We start from the raw sequence: 20,094 nt of genomic DNA, 5'->3' as shown, positions 1-20,094 counted from the left end.
GTTAACTTGTATGAATACCAACGATTTTTTAAAAAGTTTATTTTTACAGTGGATCACTGTAAGGAAGCTGCTGACACCTTCGGAACTCCTCTTTTCCCTCTTTTTTAAATCATTAACAAAAATGACAATTTAGAATTTCCAGCAAGGTGGGAACCGACGCATGTGTTCTGACTAAAATAAATACAAATAAAAGGAGGCTATCGAGATTGTTAGGTGATTTTTTATTGATTGGCTGGATTGCACAAAGATAGGTGTGCATAGAGCCAAACATACGTGTGCATATGCACATACGTGTATGTGTCTTTATACTATTCTGTGATAATGACACGGTAGGCTTAGGCTTTCTGCAGCGTATGCTGGAGGTTCACAGTTTTATTTGCTGTAATTGCAGAGTCTTGCAGGCCACTCCAACTGGTTTCAGAACAGAGCCCTGCGTGCTGATTAGAAAGGGTGAGGGGGGAGGAGGGAGGGGGGTGTAAATGGAATTTTCGCAGCAAACAGCTGGATCAGTTTATTTAAACAGATACAGGGTTGAGGGGCTGACCTCAGATTGACTCTACTGGAGGAGGAGCAAAAATGAAATTTTATGACTTTGTGCTGAGACAAAAAGATGCACTTGTTTATGATTTTTCCCTATAGGCATGTCAACATGTGATTGAATTGCAGAATACCTAATTACTTAAGTATAAATAGCCCAGGCTGAAGCACAGATAATATTAAAGTACCTTTTGGAAAGGGGTGTTACAAGCTTGGGCATTTGTTGAAAGCATAACATGGATGCATTGTCAACAGTGTAGGTGTCATGGTTTTACAATGGTTTATAATTACCTACATAGATCCTGAATTACAGTTCTGTTGGGCATGGGGTATTTCAAAGAAGACAATTAGCATGAAGAAATGATATTGAAAATGCAGTTTGAGACGCTTTGTTTATGATCAGTGTTTTGTGGCAAAAACCACAGGTTAGGTGTTAAAAAAGTGCCCTGAAAATCAGCAGTCCCTTCTTGTACAGGCTCCATTATAGGAATGCAGAACAGCTCGCTGGCAGTGTGTGGCCTGTATTAATATGTGTGTACAGTTTTCACGTGTGTGTTTGGAAAGCTTGTGATCTTGTACTGATGAACTGTGCTGGGGAGAAGAGGAGCTTCATATGCATTTAGATAGACACACTGAAAGTAACCTTTTGTATCTTCAATCTAGATCTTTCCAGTGATATTTATTAAATTATTCCCTAATTGGTCACGCAACAAAGGCAGCTAATGAAAAAGCAGATTTTTTCATTTTAATTGCCTATTTCACATGGTGTTTGTGGTACACCTGTGCATATAATGAGGATGGAACATTAACAGACCCTTGGCAGACGTGATTACAGTCATTTCCACACTTTAAAAGGAAGTGGTTTTAGACGTAGGGAAAGACTGGTGCACTGGATATAATGCACTTAAAAGCATGCTGATGGAAATAGTGAAGTGAGGAAATTGTTGATTCTTTTGTGCTTTCTTTGACTTTCAAGTGGTCCTAATTTAATTATTTTTGGGGCATTATTTTCTTTTTGAGCAGGACCTTACAAGTGGTATTTTCCAGTGGCATTTGCTTAAAAATAGCTCCCTATTGTCAAAAGAGAGCAGAATAGTTATGTTCATTGTGTGCCGATGGGAAGTAGAAACTGAACAGACCATAAACGCAATCCTATAGCGAGAAAGGTCATGAAAAGGTGAACTTTTACCCCTAATGGAGGATGCAGCTTTAGTTCACTGCATGGGTTTCTGCTCCTTTTGACTGTCTTCTTAACTGCCAGTCCTCGTGTGTGCGCCTGGAACACAGAGCAGACCATGACCACTTTCAGCGTCGACTCCTAAGGGTTCTTCCTCATTGTGTATAACTTGTCTATTGTTAAGGCATTTGCGCATCTGGCCTCAGATATGGTAAAGACTTCAAGAGTGGACTTGTGATACCATTTTGTAGGCCTGACTGGTTCTCCGATTAAAAAAAACTGGAGGGGTCACAAGCTAGACAACACTGACCTCCAGCTGACCCCAGACTTTAACATGGAGTCAAGAAACGAGAAAGCAATAAAAGGAATGCTTTGCCCGAGACTCCCTCCGCAGGGTGAGCTAGTGGTGATAAAACTCCAGACATTCCCTCATTTGATGGTATACTGCCATCAAGACATTTTTTTCTTCCTTTTTTTTGGGTAACAGTAGGCATTGAAATTTGCAGTTTTCTCAGAAGACGGAAAGAAAGATTAGAAGATACCGAAAGAACCATGTAGCAGACAGAAGACAAAGGATAAGATACTTCACTAATTAGGCAAGGCAGCAGATGCCCATATGAACATCTCTTTGTCTGTGCCATTTTTCCTCCATCCTCCCCCCCACAAACCCCCATCAGTACCCCCCCCCCCCTGCTTTTTCAGACTGAAAAGAGTAGTGTGGCCATTGTTTCCTGAAAAGTCTACTAATTCCCCCTTCAAAAGATGAAATGGAAATATCCAACTGCGGTAGAAGCAGGAGGACATAAATCAAGTCGGAACCCCTGAGCTTGCACTACCAAAGGTCGTGAGAGGTCACGGGGTTGTTTCAGAAGGTTTTAGGCTGAGTAAGACCAGAAAGGCCTTGTGGGTTAGAATGGGGGGTTGGGAGTTAGAAACTATGCTGAATATGTTGGTTTAATTATGTGCGTGTGTGTGTGAGTATATAAATATATATATATACACTCATGCACCCATGCACAAGCTCTTTTATAAATCAAATTCAGTCACACAGTTTCATCCTTAATGAGTGAAAGAATATTCATGTGCTTCTTGCATTTTGTATCTATACAAAAACATTTGACCGATGCAGAGAGACAAGAACACAAGGCTTTATCATACAAGCCCATACATTTTGACATCAGTAAGTAGAGTAAGAAGAAAAGAGTCTAGTATGAACTTTATTAACATGTTTCAGATGTTTGTTGCATTGTAATACCAATTGTAACACCTTATCAACCTTTTCCCTGAAAAGTGTACTAAGAAAGCTCAGGCCAGCTTGCTTTTTGTGTGTCTAGTTGAGAAGTCTGGACAGTATAAAGAAATGTGCTGACAGCTGCTTCATGCTACAGTGGGAGGCACACCGAAGACTGAAATGTGTATTTGTTCGGTATTGTGGCAAAAAAAACAAAACACCTTTTTGTTTGCGAGTGTGTAATCCAATGCAGAGCCCTGTAATACTGTGGCACTAATTGACAGTTTTTTTTTTGTTGCTTTCTTTCAGGTTCATTAATGCAAGAAGGAGAATAGTGCAACCCATGATAGATCAGTCCAATCGAGCAGGCAAGTCCCCAATAGTAACTGTATTCAAGTCTCGCAGGCGAAAATCATCCTCAAGCCATTCACCGGGAGGTCTCCTACCTGGTAAATAAACTACCAATGGATGCTGGGATTGAATGACGACTAAAATAACAACACTAATCATTTTGACTTGACTTTTCTTTGAAAGTCGTGTTGCAAAGTAAAATTAAAGGAATATCATTAAGTGAAACAGTCTTATTAGTTAAAACTCCGATGTGGTTAGCTGCTTCCTTTTCTAAAACAGAACTGAGACAAACAAAGAAAACTATTAATGTGAGTTATATACATTTTGCTTCCCAGCTTTTTACTTTCTGCTGCAATGACCACTCCCTGGTGCATGGCTTGGTGTGGACTGCTGGAAACTTTATTACCTGTCATAGGGGCTGAAGGGTCAGCGTTGTTGTAGGGACTCGGTAAAGTTCAAAGGCATTGAGGAGGGTAGAACCTTTTTTAATTTTGCTTGAGTAACCCCAAGCAGCTTATTTCTGGATTTAGCTTATTTTATGGGAAGGAAAAATCTTGGATTCGGGGTCTGTTGGTGATGGTAAGCAAATTCATTCTTTTTTCAGTTTTTAACCCTTATTATCCTCTGGGTTTGTTGCTTACATTTTCATGTTACAGTGCAACGGTTAACAACACGTGAGCAGAAACTGTCTTTCTGTCTATCAGCCGATGTCATAGACCCTCAAAGTCTTTGTCTAGATGTTGATGAGCTCTGAAGTATTTGAAGGTATCGTTATGCACTTGGGTGTCATTTATTTTAGCTGACCATGATTATGGTAACACAAGAGTGCAATTCTCATAAACACATCCAGACTAGGGTCTTGCCTTGTCCATGAACTGATGGTGAGCACGGATTAAACAGTTGAATAACTGCTGTCCTGTGACCCTTCCAGTAAGTCAAGGAGCTCCATACAATCCAGACGGGCAGCCAATGGGAGGGTTTGTCATGGACGGCCAACAGCACATGGGAATTAGACCACCTGGTAAGGCCTTGGCTTGCAACCCACTCTCCACCCTCCCCACACAACCCTCCTCCACAGAGTGGCACTGCAGGGCTACACGTTCTCTCATACAGGTAGTCCATCACATCACAGCCTTCACAGCACCTGAGCTGCACCTGAGCTGTCTTGCCTTGCCCTGCTCTTTGCCTCTGCGTGCTTGGTCACTCTCGAGCTCCAGCCTGGCCTCGTGGTGTCAAGGGAGGGGTCTCGGGGACGGATGCTCCACCTCCTGCACAAAAACAGTTGTTTCCTTTGTTTTGTCCCCTGTTCTCCCTTCCCTTCCCTTAAAATGGATCTTTTTGGCTCTTTTGGCATCTCTCTGTTTGACTTCTCTCTGGTTGGCTCATCTTCTGGCATATTCTTGAATTTTTATCTCCCTTCTAGGACCTATGAGTGGAATGGGCATGAATATGGGCATGGAGGGGCAATGGCACTACATGTAACCTTCTTCTAGTTAACCAATCGCAAAGCAAGGGGGAAGTAAGTACAAACAGGGTTAAAAATGTGTTATCATTAGGGGATGCAGATTTTCTTTTTCCTGGTGTTTCTTTTTTGGAAGGGTTGTTTTTATGTTTGATGTTCTTTCCTGCCCATGGCTTCATGCTTGTTCACTCTTCATCGTTTTTCCATTTTTTCCTGCCCCCCCAACCCCTCCCTCCATCTTCTTTTCCAGGTGATAACGTCCTCTCATGCTTTGAAGACAGAGAGGTTTGCCATGTGCAGTTGCTCTGTGTCTCACTATCGCACATTACTGACCACATGACAAAACAAGACGCAGTCATATCGGAGGGGGGTGGCAAGCAAAGGGAGGGAGGGGGGGTAACCATAGCAACAGACTGATTGGCAAAATGTAAGCAGTCTGCAGCAGTGCAAGGAGAGGAAAGAGCATGTCCCCAAAGTGTCATAAATCTGTCTTACCGCAGTTGATGCATGAGTTACATTAATACACTAACCTGTGAGACACCACCAAAAAGGCGAACAGAGACTGTTTATAGGCAAAATAAACACTAGAATACATTTAAATTTATCTAGCATGATTTCAAATGTATGGAATGGGCCTATCGATCTCTACTTTATTCCCCTTTGTCCTTCCCATCATAATAGGATTACTTACGGCGAAGGGGAAAAAGTAGTGCAAAATAGAGGTGTCCGCAGCAGGGTAGGGAGCTTAGCCTAGGCTAATTGACTATATCCAAATTAAATATGCCATCACTAGCAGTGTGACTAATGGACTTGACTTATTCAGTATACAAAAATAGAGATCATTAATGCAGCCTTCTATGGAATGCCTCGTGAAGCAAGCTCTGCGAGAATATCCCAGTTTTTCTGCTGTCACCTCGAAAGCGAAAAATAAGCATTTTTTCATGCATCTGTTTCTTTCTCTTTATTTAAATTCACATTAAGATTTCAAAGCAGGCAGCGGAGTCAAAACATTGTCAAGTGTTTCACGGGGAAAAAAAAAATATATATAGTGTGCGAGTCATTTCGTCTTCCGAAAGAGCTGGCATTTCAGCAGGATTGTTGTTTCCTGTAATGTCGTGAAAGCCCTGCTTTAAACAATATCGAATTGCTTGCTGAATCTCATAATTGAACTGCAATCATAGATGAAAACAGTTAAAAGATAAACAGGAGAACACTTTTAGCACACTCCAGAATGCCGCTGCTCCTTGTGCTACATCATTGAAATTTTCTAGCTTGGCTAATTTAAATATTGTTCCTTTAGTTTCTAGGTCAATTAAATGTAAGTGATGTGTTATATGCTTCATGACCAATTAAATTAATAGGTTATTACAAAAAATGTTATCATCCTATTTGATTAAGGGGCTGAGAGTACATTATATTTTATAAGCAATTTTCATTAGTTCAGAAATGTTCCTTTAGGCAAGATTAAGCAGCTATTTGCAAAGGAGCCCCGAGACCTGAAAGGAAGGTGTTCCTAGCAGTCACACTGCAACATTACTTAAAACCAAAGCCAATTAAACCTACTTAGTAGGAGCGTTATGCTTTCTACCCTTGACGATTATGGAGCTTATAGCTCTCAGAAACAATACACCTGTCAGTTCAGATGAACCATAGCAATCCATGCAGAAGACTGAGGCCCTTTGATAGCAGAGAGAATTATTGTTTTATGACTCTTTTTTTTTCTTCCTTTCATTTTTCGTTACCAAAAAATTACCCAAGGGTGGACAAAATTGAGATTTTATTTTCCAGACAATAGTGATTACAGTGAAAGAATTAATTATGAACGTATAGATTTTTGTTTCCATCCAATTTCCCAAATGTTTTAGGTATGCTTTGGTAAGCATGCCCTTCTTGGCGCGACTGGAGAGCTTTGTTTAAGAAATCAACTCTCCCATTATTAAGCATAAATTTGTTAACCCCTTTTCAGGGTCATGTTTTTTTTAACTTACGCTTTTATATTTTAAGTAACAGAAATTAGTTCTGCAGTTGTTGGTCTTGTGTGCTCAGTACAAGCGTACACTGTTGATTGACTCCCTTGGCAGTCCTGAAACAGAATGGGTCAGAAACCCAGCTATTGATTTAAGCAAAAAGCCACTTGGGTCTGTTTAAGATCCCCCCCAAAAATGTACGATCAATGCTTGTGTTTCCCAGCTGTTTATCAGTCTAACTGTAGAAACCTTACAAGCTCCTTTTACTGTTCCTTTCAATTGCTTGATGAAGTTTGTAATATTTGTTTTCATCACATGTATTACTTAAACATGTTATGCAGTAAAATGTAAAAGGCTTGAAAGATATGGTAGCACGGATTTTATAATTTTGCTCAATTTAAATATACAGTATAACTTTAAAAACATGGAACACGATAGTGTTATGTTCTAATATATAATGTGTCTGTGTGGAGAATAGAGGCCATTGTTCACAAAAAGCAGTTAATGATATATAACTTTGTATCTGATTTTTATTTGTGAACTGATTTTCGTGTTGCTACAGATTGTGTTCAGAATGGCCCAAGCTGTTGCCAATATATTTGTATTTTAAATCTCTTATTTTCAGAATACAGCTGTAGAAGTATGTTTGAGCATGGCCTTTTCATGTCCAGCATCAATTCAAGTTTGTTTCTTGGCAGGGTCTTGTGAGAGAACCAGGCACCTTTTTCATAATTGAAAAAAAAAAACATTCACAGTCCGTCGTAGTTACTAAGATTCATGTTTTACATTAGTCCTACGCCTCATGTATACAGCACTTGATTTCTGAGTTTCTTTGGTGTTGAGTCCTGTTTGTTTCTTGAGGGTAATGCAAGCTGTTAAAACAAATTAGAATACCATCTTTCTCTTATGTACTTTCCTGGAGTGCAAAGTATATAAAACAGGCCATGACAACATCTCTTGTCTGCTTCCATGCTGCATGTAGACTAATATCAATGCTTCCAGAAAGCTAGTTTTCCTTGGGACATTTAATATTTGCAGGGAACAAAAAGAACAACCAGATTTAATAAAGTTTCTAGTCCAGGTTTCTGGACTGTTCATGTTCCTTTGCTATTGATTATTAAAATGTGTTTTGATGGGCAAGGTCTCTGGTGATTGAATGGTCACAATGTCTTGTCTGTGTCAATTGTACATCCCCCATAGGGCCGGGTTTATCAATAACTTTGTGCTTGAGTAAATTCTCAATATTTTAAGAAACACTGCTCATTGTTGAGAAAGTAGTCTTTTAAAAAGAAGCATTACAGTGAACGTTTGAGGACTTATTCTTCACAGGACCTTTATTTTAACCTTTCACACAATGTTGGGCAACTTGCTGTTGGGTGTAAAAGAGCTTGAACTGTCCCTGTGTACCCATTAGACGATACAGAATTATTTTCGGTAGGAGACAAAACTTGAAGATGTATTAAAGTATGATTACATTAAATATTTTGGCATTTATAGACATTTTAATTATAAATAGTCTTTCTACGATATATCAATCGTTCGCTACTCAGTTTCAAAATTTTATCTTGTGATTGCACTATAATAACTGTCTCATATTATTAAAAAGAAGGCTAAAGACTGAGGGAAATAAACATTTTTGTTACTTCATGACTGCAAAATAGTCGATACTGCATATGTGACTCAAAATCTCAGCTAGTGCTTGTGTTGTTGTGGTAGTAAGTTTATCGAGCCATCTTTTCACCAGCGTTATGCGTCTGTTTTCCTCCAGGGCTACAAGGCATGCCAGGCGATTTCGTGTCTCATGGTGGTCCAATGGGCATGAGTATGGGACAGTCAGGCTACACTCCCCCTCAGATGCCCCCACATTCTGCTCAGCTACGACATCGACCTCCCATGCATTCCTACATTCCTGGACATCCCCATCACCCAGCAATGATGATGCATGGAGGACCACCACACCCTGGAATGCCAATGTCTGCATCTAGCCCCCCAATGCTTAACCCAGGAGACCCTACAATGGGTGGACAAGTCATGGACATCCATGCCCAGTAGTTTTAAGGGACTTTTTTATTATTATTAAAACAAAACAGTTTCTGCTACAGTGGCATCTTTCGTATATTGACTTCATTCTTGCAGTGACTAAGGAGCTCCATTCTTGGCATCAGATTTGGACCAAGGAGAAGCCAATGTTTGTTTTTTTTACTCCCTGGGACCCTTTACACAGGAAGTGCCCTGGAAAAAAAAAGAAGAAGAATGAAATTATAAATATATCAACTCCTGGGAGGAGGAGGAGGACATGGTGAATATTGTTGTAAAATTACGTTGGACTCTCACGAGTACTGAGAATTAATTATTGTAAATGCTATCGTACTGTTCTGCATATTATGTTGTTTCTTATAGATTTTTTTAAAGGATGTGAACTTTTTTTTCCACACTATGTGTGTGTCATTTCCATAGACTTTGACCTCCTCCCCAAATCTCCTGAACGTTTGAAGACAAAGAAAAACAGGCCTTACATTTACTCTGCAAATGACAGAAAGGGCTTATTTGCAGGATTTTTAGAGCATTAAAATAACTATGTCAGGCGGAAGACTCTCGCCCATCCCAAGATTTCATCCATGTCCTCTGTCTCTCTAGCCTGAGGCTTGCATTTGCATGTCTAATTCATTTACTCACCATATTTGAATTGGCCTGAACAGATGTAAATGGGGAAAGATAGGAGAAGCCGTAGACATCCACTATGATTAATCAGCTGTTGCAGGCAAAGTATTAAGGAGACTGGTAGGAGTAAACATAGAAACCAAAAGGTGTTTATAAGTCTAATTATTACATCAGTGCTTTCATCTCCCCATACTGCAAATCACCAAATGGGATGTGATGTAATCCTAAAATGCAACAAAATTAACCAACTACATTTTTTTTTTCTGAGACAGACATCAGTCATGTGCGTGTTTTTGCTTTCCATGTTCCCATCTTGGAGAGTTTATGTATACGTTGTAAATAAATTTTTTTGTGCAAAAAAAAAAAAAGGACTGGAAATAATGAACTGTTGTAGATTTTTTGGGGGGAAACTTTTAGTTTGGTTTGGGTTGGCATGCCTATAAAAAAAACACTATATGGGAACAACTTACTGCTTTGTTATGGTTACAAAAGACTGAAAGAACAAAAAAAAACTACTTGTGCAGCGCTTTTTTATCACAAAAACCGATGAACTAAATATAAATTAATAACGACAGCACAGTTTTAGTTTCTGATCAAAACAGTTTGGATTGTATAATAATAGACCCCAGATGTAGCAGTTTTTATTGTGTATAATAATAAAATCCTGATTATAATATATACATATATATCTTGCAGTATATGTAACTTATTCGCCATTCCTATTACACTTGTTGAGAAAAGCCTTCATATTTTATCCTGAAGTTTAGAAAGAAATTGCAGGCAGAGATATTTTTGACCAAAAGCTATAAAAACAAAATACGAGCATCATAAATGTGATTTGGTATTTACATATATGAAATTATCATGCCACCTAAAGGAATTTTCAGCTAAAAAAGTTGTTCTTGGCATCACTTTGTTTATATTGTTCTTCTGCTTATACTATGCATCCTTTGTAAAACATCTGTAAGCATATTGATATAGATGGGTAAATGAGAAGCAAAATTTTTTAAATAGAACTTCAACACTTTAAGTGTAACGGTTAACTATTTCAGACAGTTACTGAGCTCAATCATGAACATACTAGAATGTGGATTTATATATTAGTGCAAATCATATAATTTGCTCATTTCTTGGGAAATTAGCTCCAGATTAGGATTACAGTAGGTAAATCACTTGTTTTTGTCTCTGAGTGTTTCTTAATGACCGTCGGTACCATAGATAAAGTACAAAACTAAAGTGTTATTTAAGAAAAGGAACGCCGAACGGTGATTAGAACAAGATAATGCCAGCACTAAACTTTTTATTAAACATCTGTGGCCTTGTACGAACAAAAGCAGCGTTAAACCTGGGTATGTGTTGCTATTTTTATTTTCTTCTCCTGATGCTTTGCTTCTAACTTTTAGCAAGTGGCACTGTCTGTGAAGTTTACTCCTCAGAATTGATTTAAGAAATTTCATATGTGCTAATGCTTTGGTAGAAAACTACAGATTGTCTGACATTTCAGCTTTAATCTTCGTAATTGCAGCTGGGAGTTGGGAAAAAAAGAAAATGAAAAAAGGTAGGGCACTGAGTGACTAGATTGTTAGTTATCCCTGCTGGGCCTCCCGATCTCCCTGCAGGAGGAGGAGGAGATGGGCTGTAGTTGGGGATCTGGGGTTTGTACAGCCTGACTATATATAGCCATGGGCTGTTGGCCTCACAAGTGGTAACAGATAGGTGAAGCATCACAGACGCAAATAAAAAAGTATTAAAGACAATATTCTTACTATAAGTAGTAGTAGCAGTGGATGAATATTTTTATAAGAAATCTTTTTAATAAGAAATTATTCAATTAATTTTTTAAAGAAATACAAGGAAAATGGTTTGTATTCTGTCTAAATCATATTTAATAATCAGGCTTTTTTCACATCTTTGTTTTTTTCCCCCGTCACATTTCTCCTAGGTGAGCACTATGTATGACAAAACTGAAATGTGTGACGCATCAGTCTGTTCTGAGGCATCCTCAAACTGCACTTTTCTTTAACCCCTGGACATGGAGCAAGGCGCAACAAATGAGTCGGCCAATATGATGTTGGAATTGTCTTGGAGGAACTGGAAGGAGGGGCTGGTAGGGGGGGACAGTCCGGATACAAATAGGGAATTATCCCTCGTTTAGCATTAAAATTCATTTAGATAAAATTGCCACAAACATGTAAATGGGAAGATTAGTTCCTCCTCACGCCTTATTGCACCCAGTCAATGGCCCAGTTAAGAACGTTTTAAATTCTGTATTCTCGAGCCGCCTGGTGTTTCCTAGATACTCCGAAAATCAGAATGACGAGAAGTTCCGCTGGCAACTAGGAAAAAGTTGTATTTTTAACTCGACAGAAGCAAGACACTGAATCTCATCAGCTATCGAAAACTAAAGAAAAAACAGTTTACAGGGAAACCGTTTCTTGTACGGTAAACAAAACCATGTATAAATCAATATGCCTTCCCCTTTCGTTCTCCCGGACCTGCGTTTGTAAAAAAAAAAGGATTTATTTTTGTTTTTACAGCCTAACCTAAGCCAAAATGCTATTTGCACTGAAGAAACTGGGGCTTAAAACGCGCCGACGTTTTAATTACACTGCTCCTTTTCCACGGCGAGCTAGGACATTTTCGGTTTGAAATTCCACAGCCATGCAGCTCAGGAGACCCAGCTACGCAGCTACAGATAAATCCCATGTTTGACTGCCATCTTTAGGGGATCTGGAAAACTGTAATTGGAAGTATTTATTTTGAACATAGTTTTTAACGAAGCTCATTTGTTCTAAAAAAACTTTCCAGTCCTACCAACAAAAAATTATGTCAAAAACAGTGTTAATCTAAAACACTAGACACAGAGCAATCCGCTTATTTTGATATATTTAACTCGAAAACTGGCAAGTTATCTTACAAACGGTGAACTGGACATTATTTATTTAAATTGCATTTACTTTGTGTATTTTAAACACTATGATTTCGGTTCTTTCAACTTGAAAATAATGCCGTTGAGCTCAAGCAACTGAAATCTATCTCGTTTTATTCAAACATGTGGAGAGCTCGTATCTTTTTTATTTTTCCCGATTGTTTAGACATCGTCTGTCCTCTTGTCTTCAATTGTCTTCAGGACATGAATCAACATACGGGTCAAACCATGCAACCTCGATTAAGGTGACGCGTGACTTTGGAAATTCGAATTAAGTTTACTTTATGAGTGTTCCTTGCTCATTTAAGAACGCCCATTTTTGTGGTTTTAAGAAAACAAAGTTTACAGTTCGGTTATTCACTCTTTAGTTGTCTCGCCTTCATTTGCGAATCAGTCTGTGTCGATTCAAGTCGTTTTAATTCACAGATTACAATCGGAGTTTGCTAAACACGCGAACCACCGCAGTTCTTCCGGGAATAGTATTTTCAGGTGTGCTGTAGTTAACAACAAACGGAGATAAGTTACAATAATAATACAATGAAACCTGTTTGTGGTACATCCTTGGTTTGATACATATGAAATCACCTACTGCGGTGTAGTAATTACTGGAGCGAGGGAGTAAGTGTTAAGTGTTGATATACCACTGTTTTAGCTTCTCAAAAGCTTACAGAAAAAAGAAAAGGTATTGCAAAGCATGTTACTAGTGGAAATAAAGGCTGATTGCATGTCGGTCTACCTCCTCTTATGATTTCCCTAACTTAACAACTTTTAATGCGGCAGTGCCACCGGGAGATTTTTATATATTGCTTACATGTTTTACTGAAGAGTTAAGAAAGAAACCTAAAGAAAACGGCCGAGCTTGAAAAAAATTGTACATCAATGGAAATTTCATCATTAACAGAGCCCCCGCAGTCAACAATGCATAGAAATAAAATCGTGCATTAACTCGTTAGTATTTTTAGTCTGGATTTTACGTGTGAAGATACAGTAAGTGTGTTCATCTGTATTAGTGCTTTATGATCAGTTCCTTTTGTTTGGCTACATAATCCTACCGAGGATGTAGTGCTGGTATGAAATCATTACTCAATTTGTTTGAATATTTTTCTGTTTCGTGGTAAGAGAAGTCTATGTTGTGCTATCTGTGAATACAATAATAAAAATAGACAATCTGTTATTAGTAATAGTACACATTGTACACTTAGACGCATAGCTGAAATGAAAAATACTTTCCAGGTGATTAGAAATGTCAACCATGGACTGCTTTGACTCAACAAGATAAAAACAAATAATTTGTGTGACATCTTAAAATATTTACATCTGTTTGGAAGACCACAGAACATGCTACTCTGATTTATTGTGTTTTATACACCCATTTTACTTTTCTATCTTATCACATACTTTAAAGGCTGTGTTTTAATTTTGAGAATTGCTTTTTCCTTTCGTATTCATGAAGTTTAGAGCTGTGCACAGCTATGATATTCAACACAAAATTTACAATGTCTGAACTATAGTAAATTCCAACCTTAAATTAAGACTTGAAAATGTCATCATTGTAAATTGGTAATGAGTGTTTTTTTTTATTAGGCCTGATTACTGGCTTTCTAGTAAATATGTATTTTGTACATAGAACTAAGGATATGTATTCAATGATGACTAATATTAAATGAACATTGGGTTTATCAGATAACACATCCAAACTCAAAATGTACATCTGTGAGAAAAAAAATGATTATGTCATTTTTGTGATAACTTCCGAGTACATTTTTCTGCATGCTTGAAAAGAGAAAAGGAGCGTCTGTTCGGCAGAAAATCTTCTGGGGTCAGGAAACATTAATAGTCTGATGGTGAAACCCTAGTACTTACACAAAGCATTTCCTATTTGGACTCTTCTGTCAGTGCAGTGGATACTGTATATACTGTAGTACAAGGTGTAAAGAATCTGCCAAAAAAACAGAACTGTGTCCAGACCACGTTTACATTTTTTAAAAAGTCTGCATTTCAGATTCAAGTTAGACAAGAATGAAATTCAACAAACCTCAATTTCCAAAATTACATTTATACACAATTTCTTACAGTACTAAAGAAATACATACTAAAACTAGTAGTTTCAGAGCCACACATCTCACTTAAAGGCATTTCAGGAGATATTATCATGTTAAGGACAACTAGGAATACCAAAGCCATACCGTCTTATACTGATGAGGGCACACTGAGAGTCGTATCTCACTGCATTGATCTATACTCATAAAACATAATTATGGCAAATAATACATATAAATCCCAGGCAATAAGGTGTGAGGATAAGTGTGTTAATCGTATTTGTATTTTATTCATATACATATGCAGAAACCTTACCATGTCATGGAAATGAATCACCATGCTCTCTTGCTGTTTCATATACTTTATATTTATGTAGTTTTGTATTCAGAATCAGATTAGTTAACTCATGGGCAGATCACAACATTTCAGGAGTGTTTGTATCTTTCTGTTTTTGATACTTCTCATTGTCTGCGTTTAACACAAAGGTATAGGATGATCATAATGTCTAAGCTCAATGTATGGTAATATACTGTACAGTGCTCCATAATTATCTTGCTCCTCTAGCTGGGAACACGGAGCAAGGCTGTGCAGGGACTGTAAGGCCTACAGCCAATAAAAACTAAGCGAAGTAAGAGCGTTACTCCAAGCATTACCAAAACTTAACATCAAACCGTAAAAGAAACTTAAACCTAAAAAAACATTTAAGCAGCCCTTACAGCACTGAATACAGTATTGCAGAGCAAACATTTTGCACTGGGTTTAACTGTACAATCTGGGAGCTTTGGCGTCTCTGATATTCTGGAATGTCACAGCTTCTTTGATTCGTTTCTTTTATATAGCTCGTTTTTTATCAGTTCAAAGCATTATTTGTTATTTCTTAGGTTTATCAACCTGTGATCACATGAAAATGGGAGTCGGTCATGTATGTCTGCGTTTTGCATTTTTTCATTCTTCAATAACTTACTATTAAAGCGCAATGTACGCATTTATCAAAACCTAACTAACTTATGGAAACGTATCGTCCACATGCTCTAGAAAGGCCAAATTTTCATCCACTTCGAAAATTAAGCAATTTAAGATTATTACCATTAACTTAGCACATTATTTTTTTAGTGGGATATAGCATTGGAATGGATTGGAAGTAGGTACTCAGATCTAATTCAATATAGTTGTACATGGAATGACAGAGAGACAAATTCACGTGCCCAATTTGCAATTTCGTCTCTTGTATTCAAAGATAAACATTGTAAAATACAGTTGATGAAATTCACCTGACAAGATAATTACTGAAACTGATTTAAAACTCACGATTGGTAATTCCCTTGGCAAAACAGGAGAAAACAAACTTTCATATTGTATCCATACCGCAATGCACAGTGAATCACAAGCTCCTGTAATTTAATTGTTGGTTTTCAAACTTATTTTTTTCTTCTATCCATTCCAACAGCACAATGAGAATGACCTACTGAAAACGTTCGGCAAAAAATAAAAACGCCTAAAAACCTTTTAGGAAAGTGAAATGACTACTACGCTTCAAATGTTAACAAGCAATTCAACTCCAAAATAGGACGAACAAAAATGAAACTCGAAACTATGAAGTACCTGACAGTTAAACGTAACACTGATAAAATAATAATTTCTTAACATCCAGACCAAGAATGTATTAAAGGTATCCCTGAAAACAAAAATATAAAAGTGGATTATCCTGCATTTGTATTCGGTGAAATATTGAAAGCAGCATACTATGACTTTGCGTTTCCACATATTCTTTCTGTGAGTTTATATGACAGAAATGTAAATTTAAAAGGTCATTTCATGGAGGCTGTCCTGTGTGGCAGCTGGTGCGAAAACTAGGAAGAAAAAAAAACTCAAGTAAAGGGAAAAAGAAAATGAAAAAAGGGAAAGGAGGAGGACTGTTCACTTCTGCATTAGTGCCATTTTGGATGTCATCTGTTTCCTTGGTGACTATGTTCAGCCCTCAAAGCCCCTGGGCTCCAGGATTGTTAGAGAAAACCACGCTATTTCTGCACCATCATTTATCACTGTCACCACATAATGATTCCCCTCGCAGCTCCTTATTGATGTTTGTAATTGCATTATCTCATAAGGGGGAATGATCAATGAAACCGAGCCATGCATTCTGGGGTCAGAAGATGCCATAGTGCTGTTTGTCCATTTAATACAACAAGCCCTCATTATCTTCGGGACTGCATTCAAGAAAGATTTGGTCTGGTACTGTGTGAGAGATATCCGAAGAACTTAATGCATGATTTGTGTAACCCCTAACCAGAAATTAAGAAAAAGGGGGAAGCAAGAAAAAGATTAAATATTTCACATGATCGAAATAATTTGCCTTAACCGACAGAAATGCAGTCAGAGCAAAATAGGTGACATCTGGTTATTTAGAGACACGTTTTAAAACGATACGACTTCTGAATGTTGATTAAATTACAAGGATGGCTTGTTTGAAAAAACAAGGAGCAAGCAAACACTGAACATGGAGATTTAGAAGAAGAAACACAAAGTTGTTTTAATTTTTTAATAAAAATTAACGTCAGTCACGTACTGGTGCGTATTGGTACAAAGTCAGAAGAAGGGAGGTATTTTATTGCTTGAAATCTTTCCATAAATAATGTCAAGATCTGGACAAAAGTAACAGTAAATGAGTGATTTTTAGCCAGTCCCTTTAATAGCGATAGCTCCAGCCGTTTAAGCTGATAGATGTAATCCAGGAAAATGAAGTCATTATATCAGATTTCACATTTCAGTTGGGCTGAATTTGTACAATTCCCGTGTCAGACACAGGGAACCGAACGCGTTACGTGGCCGTCCAAATCACAATTAAAAAAAAACACTTGCATGATTCCTCTGACGTGTGTAAACAAAAACTAACCAAAAAATCTTAGAAATACAACGTTTGTATATTTAGGTTATTAACAATAGCAACAGGGTAATAAATGCCACACAAAAATAATTTGAGAAGTGTCTTACGAATGGTCGTACGATTAGGAAATTAGGGCTAAAGCAGCATTGACATAAGAAGACTACTTAAATGAAAATAGCATCGAATTTTGGATTTTACCTTTCTTAAAATCAGCTGTACCCTAAGATGGGTACTTTTATGGAGGCTTTCAATCTATTTCATAACGTTGATCTATTTTTATCATCACCAACAACAACAAAGCTACCTGTATAAGATGAACTAGCAACTTAAAAATGCCATAAAGACCTTATCTTCCTTGTTTTCTCTTCGCCACTGTTCCTCTTTTTACATCCGCCTGTGTCACTTAATTCATACTTGTCAGTTCTCGTTCTGGCTTGTATTTTTCCTACGCCTTTTATCTGTAGTAATGGGCTCTTTTTAATCATAGCGGGGAAATTCAAATCCCACGCTGCATTTCTGCAAAAAGATTATGGTTTGTTTTTACATATCGAGACAAAATGAGTAATGGTTAATACATTTTGACTCTCAGACTTCAGAATAGCCTAGACAAAAATATATTCGGCCTGAACAAAAGAGGATTATAGTTGTACCTGGAAAAGACATGTGCCAACTTTGTAACAGAAAAATATACTAAGTTTCAAAACAGTTCTGATGTTATCTGAAATTGATATAAAGAAAGTAAGTAAAACTTGCAATAAATGCAAGAACGTAAGATGAGGTAACAGGCGGAAACATGTTGTAAAATAAAAAATACAAAATAAGTGTATTGGAAGAACATTATTTTTATTTTATTAGTGCATTTAAATCAAAATAAACTATTAAAGCAAATTAAACGTTTGGAAAACTACAGTTGTATATCATAACGAATTATACATTTATTTCTTAGCATTATCACCTCGTCCTGTATATTTAATTACAGCAGTAAAAACATAACGTTTATTATAACTATATATATTCTGGCATTTAAAACAAGCGAATGTAAAATCCATGCCAAACATTTTTACGATAGAGAAAACAGAAAATGCATTTAAACAACGACCTTTTTTAAAACACTGTTATTTTTTTTTACCTAGGGAGAGCTTTAAATGAAATTAAAATATAAACAGACACACTAAAAAGATTCTGGAGAGTACAGTCCTGTTGGTTTCGTTTAATGAGGGATATACGCGGTTTAAAAATCCGAACTGTTAAGCGAGATGAAGAGAAATTTGGTTTTTGAATAACGCCCAGCATTGGGAAGGTTCTCTCTACGGGAGTCCAGAAGGACTCCTGTCAACAATTATTGATGTAAATATTCAGATGAGGAAAAAAAGGGAGCGAGAAAACGTGGATACCGCCTTCAAAACACAGGCAAGGTACTGCGCAGCATTCCAGTCCTAACACACAGACACGGGATCGGGTCAATCAAACTGAAATAAAGAGCAGGAGCAGCGATTTCTTTAAAAAGAAAATTTAGCATGTGCTTAATTTCTTTTAACTTCGCACGCAAATCAAATGCAACTGAAAAACGTAACGAATCTGAAAAGTCACATTGAAGTATCATATACCTATTATATTCGCACGTATGCCTTATATTGTCTCTCCTTTGTGGGATTTAAACGTCATCATCACCGTAGAGATAAAAAAAAGTTTACTCACCGTTCTCCAGCATTGCTATAACAATTAATGAAAATCGAATGCAAAATTGTTTTATTCTTGTTTTCGCAATATGTATGACACAAACCGGAATATTATGCTCGGGCAACAATACGAATTCTTATTCACAGATAAGAAGTTTTTATTTATACGAAAAAATAAGCATCGTTCATACAAAACTAACAGACAAATTACTGAACCTGTCGCTAAAGAAAGTCGTTGAGTTTTTTTGATCTTATTACAAAAAGCGTGCACACTGAGCAGAAGAATAGGGCACTGGTACAAACATGAAAGGGATATTAAATGTGCTCTACTTCCTTGCCAAAACTCTTGGTGGGGGGGTACAGCACAACCATTCTTAACGCGGGGTTGGAGATACTGTGCGGAATATATCGCCTATACTCGTTGGGCAGAGGTACGACAAAGCTTCACTTTTAATTACTGTCTCTCCCCTTCAAGCAAACTGCGTTTTCCCTCCAAACATTCCTGTCAACACCTGGGTTGCTTCGAACTGTCGTGTACCTGTCGAAGCTCTGCCTCTTACTTCCTCTTCTCTCTGCATCTACAGTTTGTATGACTTGGGAACACGGATGAAATGAAGGTGACCTTGACGGCTGCCTACCAAGGTCAGAGCAGGCAGGGCTGCCTCAGGTGTCGGGCAGAGGGTACGCCAGCTCGGCTCCTCTCTTCACCTGATGAGATCTGATCCAATAATAGCCACTGTGTTAGCCTTTAATGAGGCGCCCTGTGAGAGCTTTATCGACCCCCACCTGCTCTCCGTGATAATACCAACAGTCCCAGAGAATGCCAAAACGAAGTCAGCATCCTCTCCCCTTCTTCTTTCTCTTGTTATGAGGTATTACGTTTCAGTCTTACAATAACCACTTATGTTCACTGACTGCTTTGATCTTTGCATGTCCTGGATAGGCACCTGACGGCGAACTGTGATGCAACCGAAGAGAGAAAACAATACTACTGTACAGAATGTCCATACATAGGCTACTTGATTCTGCCGGGGCCGCCGAGCGCGCATACCGCCGCATATCACCAACCAAGAATGCCTGCAACCCTTTACGAATGTTTGTGCGATTTCAAGATTTATTAATCTTTGTGGTGGTTTGTGTATGCGGTATAGCCGCTTTGTATTCATTCTGTCACAC

General features: G+C 37.8%; 1 protein-coding gene and 1 long non-coding RNA gene across 6 annotated transcripts in view; one reads left to right on the top strand and one right to left on the bottom strand.

The window, feature by feature from the left end:
• LOC148646172 (homeobox protein Meis1) overlaps positions 1–9,754 on the top strand; it is a 63,159-nt gene extending 53,405 nt beyond the window's left edge. The window contains exons 10-13 of one of the 5 annotated variants that reach the window (XM_088610171.1): positions 3,255–3,394; positions 4,228–4,317; positions 4,720–4,815; positions 8,494–8,634. In XM_088610171.1, coding sequence (XP_088466297.1) covers positions 3,255–3,394; positions 4,228–4,317; positions 4,720–4,778 — 289 coding nt within the window. In that variant the 3' untranslated portion in view covers positions 4,779–4,815; positions 8,494–8,634. Of the gene's footprint in view, positions 1–3,254; positions 3,395–4,227; positions 4,410–4,719; positions 4,816–8,493 lie in introns of all 5 variants that reach the window. The other 4 variants (XM_088610172.1, XM_088610167.1, XM_088610168.1 and 1 more) reach the window with 4 other exon arrangements.
• Positions 8,775–20,094, bottom strand: part of LOC148646171 (uncharacterized) — a 33,081-nt gene continuing 21,761 nt past the window's right edge. Inside the window, exon 2 of the long non-coding RNA XR_015927942.1 lies at positions 8,775–8,957. This is a non-coding gene — a long non-coding RNA (uncharacterized LOC148646171). The remainder of the gene's footprint in view (positions 8,958–20,094) is intronic.

The sequence above is a fragment of the Lepisosteus platostomus genome, chromosome 17 (genome assembly GCF_059453375.1).
Source record: "Lepisosteus platostomus isolate fLepPlt1 chromosome 17, fLepPlt1.hap1, whole genome shotgun sequence".
NCBI classification, from domain to species: Eukaryota; Metazoa; Chordata; class Actinopteri; order Semionotiformes; family Lepisosteidae; genus Lepisosteus; species Lepisosteus platostomus.
This window is presented reverse-complemented; position numbering and strand designations above follow the sequence as displayed.